The following is a 12,642-nucleotide window of genomic DNA, read 5'->3' on the forward strand; positions in this document are numbered from 1 at the left end:
TACAAGATACTTTTTGTGGCTTACCTTTGTTGAGTAGGGCATCAATGACAGCCTGCTGGACTGCTGAGAAGCATTTGACATTACCCCAACATGYATCATTTCTGTCCAACAAATCCTTTTTTGTTTTGGTCTTAAACAATGTTGATTTCCAGAGAGACCTGCATTTTAGGTATCATTTACCCTGAGCCATTATCATCAAAATTTAAAGAATTTATGATTGTGCATAACACAGTGATATGCATTTCACTCTTTGAATTGATTTACTAAAATAGAATTATAAAAAAAAAACCTAAACGTTCATCTAATTGATCTATTTTTAGTTGCCATGGTATAAAAATATATATTGCATCCTGCTCTGCAATTAATGGTTATTATGCTTATTAAGTTAAAAAATGTGACCACAAGAGGGAGACATTATCAAGGCAGATGCTGTTTAAAATGCAGTATTAATTTACTATTAGAAATAACAAGTGCATAAATATAAAAAATATTACTTACATCCCAGTGTAAATTTTTTTTTTATTATTTTACCCCCCTACCCCCAAGTTTGAAAAGGAAACATCCCAAATATAATATTTCATATAACTTTTCACACAATATTCCAAACAATAATGATTAAAAGTTCAGAAATCTTTATTGTTTCCATTTCAAACACATGGAAATCTAACAGTGAAACATGAATATGTGCACAATTAAACCACAAACAGCGAGAACTTTAACATCATAAACAATCAATAAACAAGGCACAATTTGAGATCAACAATCAGTTACAAGATCTTTGTTCTGAAGTCGTCTGTCAGCAGTATATATGTGCAGGACAAGAACATTGTTATTCTTTACAACATTGTACATTTGAATGAGCATAGGAATTACTAACAAAGACAAAATGAAGTTAAGTTTGATTAAGTGTGCTATATTAAAATGATTTTTCTTGTTGATACGTTTTTTAATACGAGAAGTGAAAACGGCACTGCCTTAGTCTTGGGTCCTAAGCGGCTCTGCAGAAACAAATTACATTTGCTGTACTGGATGCAGTCTTAGTCATACTACTTGGAATGAAACCCACATATGGATATCAGAGAAACTGCAGGAGATTTTGTGTTGAAGCAACCAACAATCTTTGATCTTTTCATTTTACTTTATACACCTAAGGCCAGCAACATAAGATATAAACAACTCCTGTGACAGTTATCTGATCAAGTTTCTCCGTTTTTTTTCTCCAAGGACCAGTTAGAATTTTAATCTGAACAGAAGTCAATTAAAAACAGAGAACCCCTTTGACAACATTTTCATCTATTAGGAAAAAAGCTAAACAAGCAGAGAAACTTCTCATTTCATCAAAATGTGACACAAAACCGAAGTGGATTTGGTCTCCAGTATCACAATGTCACATAATTATCAGATTATCAGATGCCTTCCACACAGATAAAAAAAATGAAACAAGGTGCTTAATTTAGAGCAAAAATGGCAAMCACAACAAAGAACATTCTACTAGTTAAACGTAATTGCATATATTTCCCAGAATGTAATCAAGGTGTTTTGTGCATGGAGATTACTGCGTGTAAAGTTTAGGTAAACATTACACAGCATGTTTAGAGTTTTGCTACGTATTCTAAGAATGGTGTGTTCCTTCGCACAAAAATCCAACACGAGGAAGATGAAATGCTCTATGGTACAAAGGATTTCCATCTGTAGTGCATGTAACATTTTTCTAAATATAACTCAAAAAGACATTTTGTAGAACATATCACCTATGTATTATGTCGCTGTATCATCTTAGATCATTTATTTAATACAAACCAGCAGTACCTGTCATTAATTACATCAAAAAGATCTATGCTAGGTTAACGGCACATTGGATGTCAGAGAGCTGACAGATCTATTTTGCGTTTATAAAACTTTACAGTGCAATAAAAACAGAAATACATTCAAAGATACCATAAAACTAAACTACTCCGTATAACTGTTTTTTTTTTTTTGCAAATGTCAGTGATGCTCAGATGAAATGAATTTCTACTGATTAAAAACACTTGGGCTAAATTGAGGTACTTAAGAGGAACTATAGCAATTTGTAGTCTACCTGAGTAGTCTGTAATAACTTTATCAGCAGAAAAGATTGTTGCACAACTGAAAACATCTAATGTGCAAAAATACTTAGTGTCTTGTTCGACCTCCTTCGAAAGCGTGGTGCTCCTTGTGTGCTAAAGATAATAGAAGATGCAAGAGGAGAAGGTAAGCAAAGTACTCAAAAGTGTGCTACGAAAAACAAACAGAAGACAATGCTCAGTGGAAAGAAGATACTCACGTTTGTAAAAGACGGCTTTAAAAGGTGTCTGAGGGAGGAGCTCGTAGATCTTTCCCAAGATGTTTGACTCGTCGGCACAGGAAGCGTTCCCATTCCAGACCTGAACAATGTCTTCTCTGTCCCGTACGCTGATGCTGACCCCAACTACCTCGTCTCCTGTACACATAGAAACATACAATATGACAGACTGCTCATRGTGCAATAAAGACTCAGAGTCATWAAACTGGTTAGATGTTTAGTCTCTAAGCATGTTTTAAAAGCCTGGAAGTTTTTTTGTTTTTTTTTAATTCAGTTAAGACGCAGCTTCATCTCTAAGGATCTACATCACCCTTCACATTTATTGGTTCCCTTCGGAGAGATATGCTAACATTTCTAAAATAAATTCAGATTTTATTGTAGCATAATATGTCACTGAAAACTTAGTTTGCTCACGTCTTTCTTCACGTCCATGTTGGAAAACAAACTTTGGTCATCGACCCTGCATAATTCTCACAGTTGTCTTGGGAGTCATCACAAATGTTCTGATTGTAGATGCATGCAGTTTTATGAGATTAGCCATATTCTCGTAATAACTTATTGACTTATCCATTTTCTAAAATGGCTTGTTTTCATGCATTTCCCTATTAGGTCTCCAGTGTCACATTATATTGAAAAGGAAGTAATTGATTGCAAATGAATGTTCCACAACGCTTTTAATAACCCAGAAAAGACATGCTTAACATCCTTCAGGTGCATTTATTGTACATGAATAACTAGAGGTTGTTGTTAAATAAATGGTATTTAGAATTTGCTCTATATGCTGTTTTAAGGCACTTTATACACTAGGTGTACCTTTTTATGAAGTTTTAACTCTTTCCCTTACACAGCTTTTACAAAGTGGTATTCAGTGAGTAATATGCTGAATCTGACCACATTAAAAACAACGGGATAAAACAGGACTGGACATTATAGCAACTGCGATAGCTCACCAATTCAAATCATAAACTAACTTTAAGCCAGTTTATTTCAGCATTGAATTTMTTTATTCAAAGACATTTACCTGAAGCACAATAATCGCTGAACTGTTCTCCAATTGTGGCCAATAGTAACTCCTTCCACACAGAAGACTGTAAATATGAGGAAAGATTTAGTAAACAGAGAAATCAACTTGCATGTTAAGTACAGAAGAGTGCTGTTTCACTTACAGTACACTCTTTGGGTACTTTCATTTTCCAAACCCCGCCTTTAGCATTGCTTTCTTCTTCCCTGTATGCAAACCAGAAGGAACATGAGCAAATTATTGACTTATGAAGATCAACACATCCATTTTCTAAAATGGCTTGTTTTCATTGGCTTGTTTTCTATTAAGTCTCCAGTGTCACATTATATTGAAAAGGAAGTAATTGATTGCAAATACAAGCGCACCAATCATTTTTTWAAATTATTTTCCCATATTCCAGCCTCTGGTTTTTGTCAACTGTCAAGTATGTGTGTCTCATTTCCTTTCTGAAACAAACTTCTTGGGTGAAAGGAAATCATTTTAAATCTAAATAGGCCARTGGTATGAATAATTTTGATCCCAACTGTATAGATCCTTATCTGAACCCTTAAGATTTCCAAAAGGCTGGCAGCTTTTCCAAATCCAACATGTTCCGTGGCAGACAACGTTGAAAGTTTGAAAGGATAACAAAGAGAAACTTGTCTGTAGCTGAGTCAAAAAGCGAAGCTCTTGATTTACCGGTCGATCTACGTTCCCACCCTCATCTATGGTCATGAGCTTTGGGTCATGACCGAAAGAACGAGATCACGGATACAAGCGGCCGAAATGGGTTTCCTCCGCAGGGTGGCTGGGCTCTCCCTTAGAGATAGGGTGAGAAGCTCGGTCATCCGGGAGGGACTCAGAGTAGAGCCGCTGCTCCTCCACGTCAAGAGGAGCCAGTTGAGGTGGCTCGGGCATCTGGTCAGGATGCCTCCTGGACGCCTCCCTGGTGAGGTGTTCCGGGCACGTCCCACCGGGAGGAGGCCTCRGGGAAGACCCAGGACACGCTGGAGGGACTATGTCTCTCGGCTGGCCTGGGAACGCCTTGGGATTCCCCCGGAGGAGCTGGAARAAGTGGCTGGGGAGAGGGAAGTCTGGGCCTCCCTTCTGAAGCTGCTGCCCCCGCGACCCGACCCCGGATAAGCGGCASAAAATAGATGGATGGATGAAACTTGTCTGTATTCTKTTCAAGCTTCCTGCAATCTGATGAAGCTCACTCKCTCTCAGCCTGAATTCATTCATCACTGATACTTAAAACTCTTCTTCACTCAGAGTAATGTCCAACATATTAAGGAGCGTTGACACACGGCATACCCTAATAGCTAATAGGTGTCCTAGTCTGGTCACCAGATGTCTTCTCTAACGGTTATCTAATTTGACCGTGCCAGCAGAACTCACCAGAGTGGCTTCCTTTCTCCCCTCATCATATGATAGCTACATCTCAAAGGCAAGCTGGAAACACTCGGGATGTTGTTGTAAACTCGCCAAAAGTTCTGTTACGTTTCCAAGGGGAAAAGAGAAAGCAGGTTAATGTTTGACATCAACAACAGTTAAAACAAATATGACTGACTGGCCATAAAACAAATTTATTATTTTAGCAAATAACTAAAACTCTAAATCAGACTTATTTTTCTTTTCCATACATGATTAAATTGTGACCGAAACATACCACAAATAGCCTCGCAWCTTACCTGAACAGTCTCCACTGTGTAGATTTTCTTCAGGTTTGACTCACACTCAGCTGCTGTTGTACCTGGTAGAGATCTTACCAAAAAAGACAAATCAAATGTCTGTAAGTATATTTTATTTTAAATGTGAACATGTTTAAATGACTTTTTTKTTKTTGTTTGTTTCAGATATACCATGGCTGCCCTCTGTGCAGATAAATTRGAGCAGCGGGAGAGAGGGAGGGAGTCAGATGACTGACAAGACAGTAAACAGGACTGACCCCATTTTAACACTGTCTCCCCTATGCTCCTCCACTAACATGTACACATGGAGCAAGTTGCTTGAAATCAACACTGTTCTGATTACATTATACATAAAAGGGTGACTTATTTTTTTCCCACTTAACAGTTAATAAGAACTTGACCCACAAAAGCTTTGTTGCTAAAATTGAAATGGAACAGAGACACCAGCAATGACTCAGCAAGCTGAGAACAATATGCCGTGCTTATGAAAGCGGACACTGACCTGATTTCTACTTCTGGATTTATTTTGAGTTACTAATAGTTTCAAATTACAGTTTTTGTTGTAATGTTATTTTGTTTAACATATTAAAAAAATGTCATTTCCCACAGTTGTATGTTATATATATATATTTTTTTTTTTAAAGAAAAACACTTTTTTTCACCTTTTCCAACAATCTTATGATAACAAATGGATAACATAGATACATTCTAGGTATGTTTTTCTTTATTCCTTGAAATAGTCAATCAATTCGAAAGAGTTCGCTCACTTGTCACCGACAACAGTTTTATAACAAAGCAGTTTGGAGAAAATAAATGATTTCTTACCTATCAAGCCAGAAAGTCCAGGGTGAATGTAATGGCAGGATGTCATTTTCAGAGTCGTGTGAAATTTTTTCTAAATCTCTGTCGTTGATATGAATGTTTTTCTCCAGGCTTGGTGGTGAGCTCAGTTGTAAAGCAGCTAATGGCACTGCCATTTTTAACTATGAAAACCGACGAACTTTTTAGTGGAGAACTATTATAGAGCAGGATTCCCACGCAGGCGTTTCTTCGGAGTTACGGTTGTTTATACATATATATAGATTCCCTGGGTAAATTTATCCCAGACCAGCTGATGAGTCATTGGTCGAATCCCCAGTTAGCAGAGAAAAGACGCTCTATAACCGCCAGCCCACAAAACACCAGACAGATCTCGAAACTTGTATTGCCAAAGTCACGACATGCCTGCAAATGCAAATATAGTTATTCGCGTTATTGGATCGAGATGTTCTTGAACTACGCGGATTTATTTTTAACACCAAGTTGCATAAAGACCTTTGTTGATCTCCATCTCTCTTCCTCAAAAGTGCAAACGTAATTGCAGACATGCGCAGTTCTGCACTGCCAGCAGCTTTGTTGGATTGCTACCTGCTAGCTGTTCTGCTAACCAACAAGCATTTCCTGCCTGAGGACTGGACACAGCAATGGATATCGACGCAATATTGGAAGCGTTTCAAGGCAATGTTTACATTTATGAAAAACATAATAATTCGTTTTTTAAAAATGTTTAAGTTAAGTGTTTTTCCCCAACGATAAATCGGTATTATCTGCTAACTACGTAACGCACGTTACCCTACGAAATGCAGCTTTTTATGAAAAATGTGTTAAGAATATTCTTAGGCAATGAGGTGTTATCATTAGTTTGGCTTGGCTGCTTTACATGTACCTTTTGGTAGGAACAAGTCCGTCACATTCCACACTTTTAACCCGTTTATGTACCATCTGAGACGGTTATGTAAACAGCTAGCTCAGGAACACACTGCTAGCAATAAGCTGCTAACTTTGATTTGAAAGTAATGTGGTTATTTTAATATGTAACTATTTGTATTTGTGTGTCCCCCCGCCCCCAGCTATTTATATTTTCCTACTTCATAACTAAAGAAAAGAGCAGTTGAAATTATTAACCTAATGCCATTTTGTGTTGTGTGTGGCAGTCGTGGTTTGAAAGTGAGATTAATTTCAAAAAGTTTCACGGGCTGCTTTTTGACCGTCAATAAAGTTGATGTATTTTAGTTACTCAGTCCTAAAAGTAAAACTCATGTAAATATTTCTTGGTAATATATGTTTATTTTTTTTTTAGTCATTATGGCTAACAGCAAAGGAAAACTCCGAAGAATTAATCTAATTTTCAGGCTATATTTTTTTTATTGGTCTCATAATAGTTTCTGAGAAACTAAACAGGTTTTTATCAGCTGTAAGTAAACAATTAACAGAAATAGACAACTGAAATATATATTGTGTGTTTTAAAGGCACTTTTTGATGCTATTTTAAGATTTTGATATGCATTTGTAATTTCTGTCTTTCATATTTATTTCCTGTATCTTCTGATGTGCTCATGTTATACAGTTGAATGAATTTTAATAATAAATAGYTATACCCTTTTTACTCACTGTGACTGTTTACAGATTTTGAGAAAAGAGGGAAGAAGGAGACCTGTCCCGCTCTAGAACAATTCCTGTGTCATGTCGCCAAAACAGGACAACCAATGTAAGTAGGAACCTGCAAATCTGACACAAGTAGCATAAAGTCTTTATGTTTNTGACCTGATTTCTACTTCTGGATTTATTTTGAGTTACTAATAGTTTCAAATTACAGTTTTTGTTGTAATGTTATTTTGTTTAACATATTAAAAAATATGTCATTTCCCACAGTTGTATGTTATATATATATATTTTTTTTTTTAAAGAAAAACACTTTTTTTCACCTTTTCCAACAATCTTATGATAACAAATGGATAACATAGATACATTCTAGGTATGTTTTTCTTTATTCCTTGAAATAGTCAATCAATTCGAAAGAGTTCGCTCACTTGTCACCGACAACAGTTTTATAACAAAGCAGTTTGGAGAAAATAAATGATTTCTTACCTATCAAGCCAGAAAGTCCAGGGTGAATGTAATGGCAGGATGTCATTTTCAGAGTCGTGTGAAATTTTTTCTAAATCTCTGTCGTTGATATGAATGTTTTTCTCCAGGCTTGGTGGTGAGCTCAGTTGTAAAGCAGCTAATGGCACTGCCATTTTTAACTATGAAAACCGACGAACTTTTTAGTGGAGAACTATTATAGAGCAGGATTCCCACGCAGGCGTTTCTTCGGAGTTACGGTTGTTTATACATATATATAGATTCCCTGGGTAAATTTATCCCAGACCAGCTGATGAGTCATTGGTCGAATCCCCAGTTAGCAGAGAAAAGACGCTCTATAACCGCCAGCCCACAAAACACCAGACAGATCTCGAAACTTGTATTGCCAAAGTCACRACATGCCTGMAAATGCAAATATAGTTATTCGCGTTATTGGATCGAGATGTTCTTGAACTACGCGGATTTATTTTTAACACCAAGTTGCATAAAGACCTTTGTTGATCTCCATCTCTCTTCCTCAAAAGTGCAAACGTAATTGCAGACATGCGCAGTTCTGCACTGCCAGCAGCTTTGTTGGATTGCTACCTGCTAGCTGTTCTGCTAACCAACAAGCATTTCCTGCCTGAGGACTGGACACAGCAATGGATATCGACGCAATATTGGAAGCGTTTCAAGGCAATGTTTACATTTATAAAAAAAAATAATAATTCGTTTTTTAGAAATGTTTAAGTTAAGTGTTTTTCCCCAACGATAAATCGGTATTATCTGCTAACTACGTAACGCACGTTACCCTACGAAATGCAGCTTTTTATGAAAAATGTGTTAAGAATATTCTTAGGCAATGAGGTGTTATCATTAGTTTGGCTTGGCTGCTTTACATGTACCTTTTGGTAGGAACAAGTCCGTCACATTCCACACTTTTAACCCGTTTATGTACCATCTGAGACGGTTATGTAAACAGCTAGCTCAGGAACACACTGCTAGCAATAAGCTGCTAACTTTGATTTGAAAGTAATGTGGTTATTTTAATATGTAACTATTTGTATTTGTGTGTCCCCCCGCCCCCAGCTATTTATATTTTCCTACTTCATAACTAAAGAAAAGAGCAGTTGAAATTATTAACCTAATGCCATTTTGTGTTGTGTGTGGCAGTCGTGGTTTGAAAGTGAGATTAATTTCAAAAAGTTTCACGGGCTGCTTTTTGACCGTCAATAAAGTTGATGTATTTTAGTTACTCAGTCCTAAAAGTAAAACTCATGTAAATATTTCTTGGTAATATATGTTTATTTTTTTTTTAGTCATTATGGCTAACAGCAAAGGAAAACTCCGAAGAATTAATCTAATTTTCAGGCTATATTTTTTTTATTGGTCTCATAATAGTTTCTGAGAAACTAAACAGGTTTTTATCAGCTGTAAGTAAACAATTAACAGAAATAGACAACTGAAATATATATTGTGTGTTTTAAAGGCACTTTTTGATGCTATTTTAAGATTTTGATATGCATTTGTAATTTCTGTCTTTCATATTTATTTCCTGTATCTTCTGATGTGCTCATGTTATACAGTTGAATGAATTTTAATAATAAATAGYTATACCCTTTTTACTCACTGTGACTGTTTACAGATTTTGAGAAAAGAGGGAAGAAGGAGACCTGTCCCGCTCTAGAACAATTCCTGTGTCATGTCGCCAAAACAGGACAACCAATGTAAGTAGGAACYTGCAAATCTGACACAAGTAGCATAAAGTCTTTATGTTTTCAATTACACTGTGTTCACAATTATTAGGCATAGACAATGAGTATTTTGACCATAAGATAATTTTTAGATTTAGTTTTTTAACTTCAAGGCAGATGAACTTGAATTCTTAATGGRTTTAAATATAGCATATGATGTTTATCTGTGTAATGAATGTGTGGCCGAAGTAGATCAACACCATGTATTAAGGTGTGCATTATTATTAGGCAGTTTCTTTTTTTTAGGCTAAATGGGCCAGAAAAAGTAATTTAAGTGGTTGTAGTTCTTGGTGCACAATAAGTTGACTGTCAAGAGATCAAGATGCTGACAAACGTCATAATGGAAGGCTTGTAACAATTATTGAAAAGAAATGTGGCTTGCTTAGCCGCTGGTTTCACTTTTTTAAATGTCWGAAATGTTTAYTAGACATTTTTGAGTTGTTCATGCACTTAAGCAATGAAAATAAAAAGAGATGGAGAAAATGTGTGTTTCATTTAGTTGAAYTCTGCACAGTRATATTTGTCTGATAATTGTACATATATAAATATTCTTCTAACAAAACCCAAACCTCATTTTTGCTTTCTTAAAAATTCATGTTTTAAGGTTTACTAACATTTCGGATTGGTCAAGAGCACAGTAGATGGTGATTTATAAAACCAATCCAATAAGACTTGCCTAATAACTGTGCACACATTGTAGACCTGAACATATATAGTTACTTATTATCTGTACTTTTTCTATTATTACGTATCCCCTTTAGGATCCCTTGGTCACAGTTCAAAACATACTTTTTATTTAAGCTGGATAAAGTGATGGAGGATTTTCATGCTTCAACGCCAGAGGAGAGAGACTCTCACAATCCCAATGTGGAATATATTCCCTTTGAAGAAATGAAGAAAAGGATCTTAAAGATTGTGGATGGTTATAATGGGTGAGTGAAGCATGATACAAATACTCTGCAACTGGGCAAAAGAATCAATAAATTGCAAACTTTCCGGTTCTGATGCTGGGAGCGAGATGTCTTATTTATTACTTTTACTTATGTCTCTGATAACCTTTCCAGGATCCCATTCACCATCCAGCGGCTGTGTGAGCTGCTTACTGATCCCAAGCGTAATTACACGGGTACAGACAAGTTTCTCAGAGGTTTGGAAAAGGTGAGATACAGTCAACATTTCAAGGCCTAAAATCCACACATTTTGGTGCCATGTAATGGATATAAATGCGCAGTCTGTTGCTTTGAACTGTATTTTTATTTTCTTTACTGCAGAACGTAATGGTGGTAAGCTATCTGCATCCCACATCAGAGTAAGTAAATCAGCTGTCAAGTTGGTTGTAACAGCTACAAATATTAATGTGAAATTGATTAACTTTTTTTTTTCTTACTTCCTTAAAAGGAAAAATGGGACATCGACTATGAATAGAATGAATGGAGTGATGTTTCTTGGAAACTCGTCTCTATATTCAGAAAGGTGGGGCTAATTGCCGAGTTAAATAGTTGATATTTCTTTTAAGAAAAAAAAAAAAACAGACTCCTGAATGTGTAGATATTAATGTGTTTGTTGTGGTCTTCTTCAGCAGTCGAAATGTGAATGGGCCAAGTTTGTCAAAAACGCTCAACAGACCAAAGCTGTCGTCGTCTTCACTTTCCACCAACGGGCTCCCAGAGTGTCCAGCCAGTAAAGAGCCAGATGGACTCACTGAAACAGAGGAGCATCATTCCAGGTAAATTATGAGTCAACAAWGTAGTACAGCATCCGCCATGTTTACTGGTATTCGTAGTAAAGATGTGTAGAAAGAAGAGTTTAGAAAGGAAGACTAGGAGATAATTGTTTAAAGCAATTCGTCRCAGATGCTCATGTAAAACATGAGGTGCTTTACACTTTTTCATCCTGAGTTTCACCTTGCTCAGTCTAAGTCTTGTCTGTTTTGAAATTGTTGATTCAATCTTGTGTCTCTGTAAGAATGGCTGCTCATCAAATGTTTATGATGAACAGCCATTTTCTATCTTATAAAGATGCATCTTTATAAGATGGACACCATGTTCCTTTTTTCCCCACTTTGAAAACTAGCAAAGACAAAAAAGGGCTTCTACATCCCTTTTTATTGGGATTTTATCCCTAAGAAATAGGAAGTTGTCCAATAAAATGCTTCAGTTATGCTTTTTTGACAGAAATTATAAGGGGTGAAAGTAAGTGGCATGTATGTAATATTTGATCCTTACTTCTGATGAGTRCATGRATTAAAGATTGAATATTTCAGAATTCAGYGTGAAATCATCTTTGTAAAACAATACTATTTTAATAACATTTACTAGGGATACCATTAGGCAAGTATGGAAAAGACTGTGTATATTCACTGTGAGGAGACTGTGTAAAGCCAGGTCCTCACATTAGTAATAAAATCTTGCCAAGTTAAGACTACGTCTTATAAAAACCATGAACATTACCGACAGATTTATTGTTTGTGACAGTGAAACGCCACCTTCAGAAGACGAGGCGAAACCAAAACATGGAGTAAAGCACAAACATCGAGAAGAAGACGAAGAATCTGATTGTGACAAACAGGAGGCCAAGAAACGGAAGACTGGTGAATATGATGACGAAACGGAAAGAGAAGAAAATGAGTCATCTTGTCATAAAGAACCTGAGAGTTCATCAGACACACCAGAGTCAGAGGAAGACACTTGTGGTGAAGAGTGCAGCAGTGAAACATATCATGACACACCCTGTAAATCAGACAGTCCTGGTAGGTGTGAGTTCATCCTTACTTAGCCTAACTTGTACTTAAGACACTTAACAGCAGGATTGTGTTGTTTGTTTAAGACACATTAAAAATGTGCTACTTCATAGTCCATAAACATTCATTTTTTTAGAGCACAAGTATGACTAATATATTGGTGGACATAAACATTTAACTGGTTCATGTACAGATGCATCTCCAATAAATTAGAATCTCATCAAAAAGTTTATTACAGTAATTAAATTTAA

General features: G+C 36.2%; 2 protein-coding genes across 5 annotated transcripts; one reads left to right on the forward strand and one right to left on the reverse strand.

The window, feature by feature from the left end:
- Positions 1-615: 615 nt before the first annotated feature.
- Positions 616-8,267, reverse strand: LOC103467657 (eukaryotic translation initiation factor 4E type 3-like). 2 transcript variants are annotated; one of them, XM_008414240.2, is made up of 7 exons: positions 7,922-8,267; positions 5,015-5,087; positions 4,722-4,816; positions 3,490-3,550; positions 3,345-3,411; positions 2,306-2,461; positions 616-2,201 (listed from the first exon to the last, which is right to left on the reverse strand). In XM_008414240.2, exons 1-7 carry the CDS (start codon positions 8,071-8,073, stop codon positions 2,155-2,157), a joined length of 651 nt encoding a protein of 216 aa, XP_008412462.1. In that variant the 5' UTR covers positions 8,074-8,267; the 3' UTR covers positions 616-2,154. The 2 variants fall into 2 exon arrangements, with proteins under 2 accessions (XP_008412462.1, XP_008412461.1); XM_008414239.2 differs by lacking the exon at positions 7,922-8,267 and adding an exon at positions 5,840-6,328.
- LOC103467659 (serine/threonine-protein phosphatase 4 regulatory subunit 2-A-like) lies at positions 6,374-12,441 on the forward strand. Of its 3 annotated transcripts, none has more exons than XM_008414242.2 (8): positions 6,374-6,511; positions 7,460-7,541; positions 10,413-10,583; positions 10,716-10,809; positions 10,923-10,960; positions 11,050-11,124; positions 11,231-11,377; positions 12,126-12,441. In XM_008414242.2, exons 1-8 carry the CDS (start codon positions 6,478-6,480, stop codon positions 12,424-12,426), a joined length of 942 nt encoding a protein of 313 aa, XP_008412464.1. In that variant the 5' UTR covers positions 6,374-6,477; the 3' UTR covers positions 12,427-12,441. The 3 variants fall into 3 exon arrangements, with proteins under 3 accessions (XP_008412464.1, XP_008412463.1, XP_017161488.1); XM_008414241.2 differs by lacking the exons at positions 6,374-6,511; positions 7,460-7,541 and adding exons at positions 8,456-8,593; positions 9,543-9,624; XM_017305999.1 differs by lacking the exons at positions 6,374-6,511; positions 7,460-7,541 and adding exons at positions 8,456-8,593; positions 9,543-9,624 and having other exon boundaries at positions 11,234-11,377.
- The last annotated feature ends 201 nt before the right edge of the window (positions 12,442-12,642 follow it).

Source organism: Poecilia reticulata, linkage group LG7 (assembly GCF_000633615.1).
Source record: "Poecilia reticulata strain Guanapo linkage group LG7, Guppy_female_1.0+MT, whole genome shotgun sequence".
Classification (NCBI taxonomy): domain Eukaryota; kingdom Metazoa; phylum Chordata; class Actinopteri; order Cyprinodontiformes; family Poeciliidae; genus Poecilia; species Poecilia reticulata.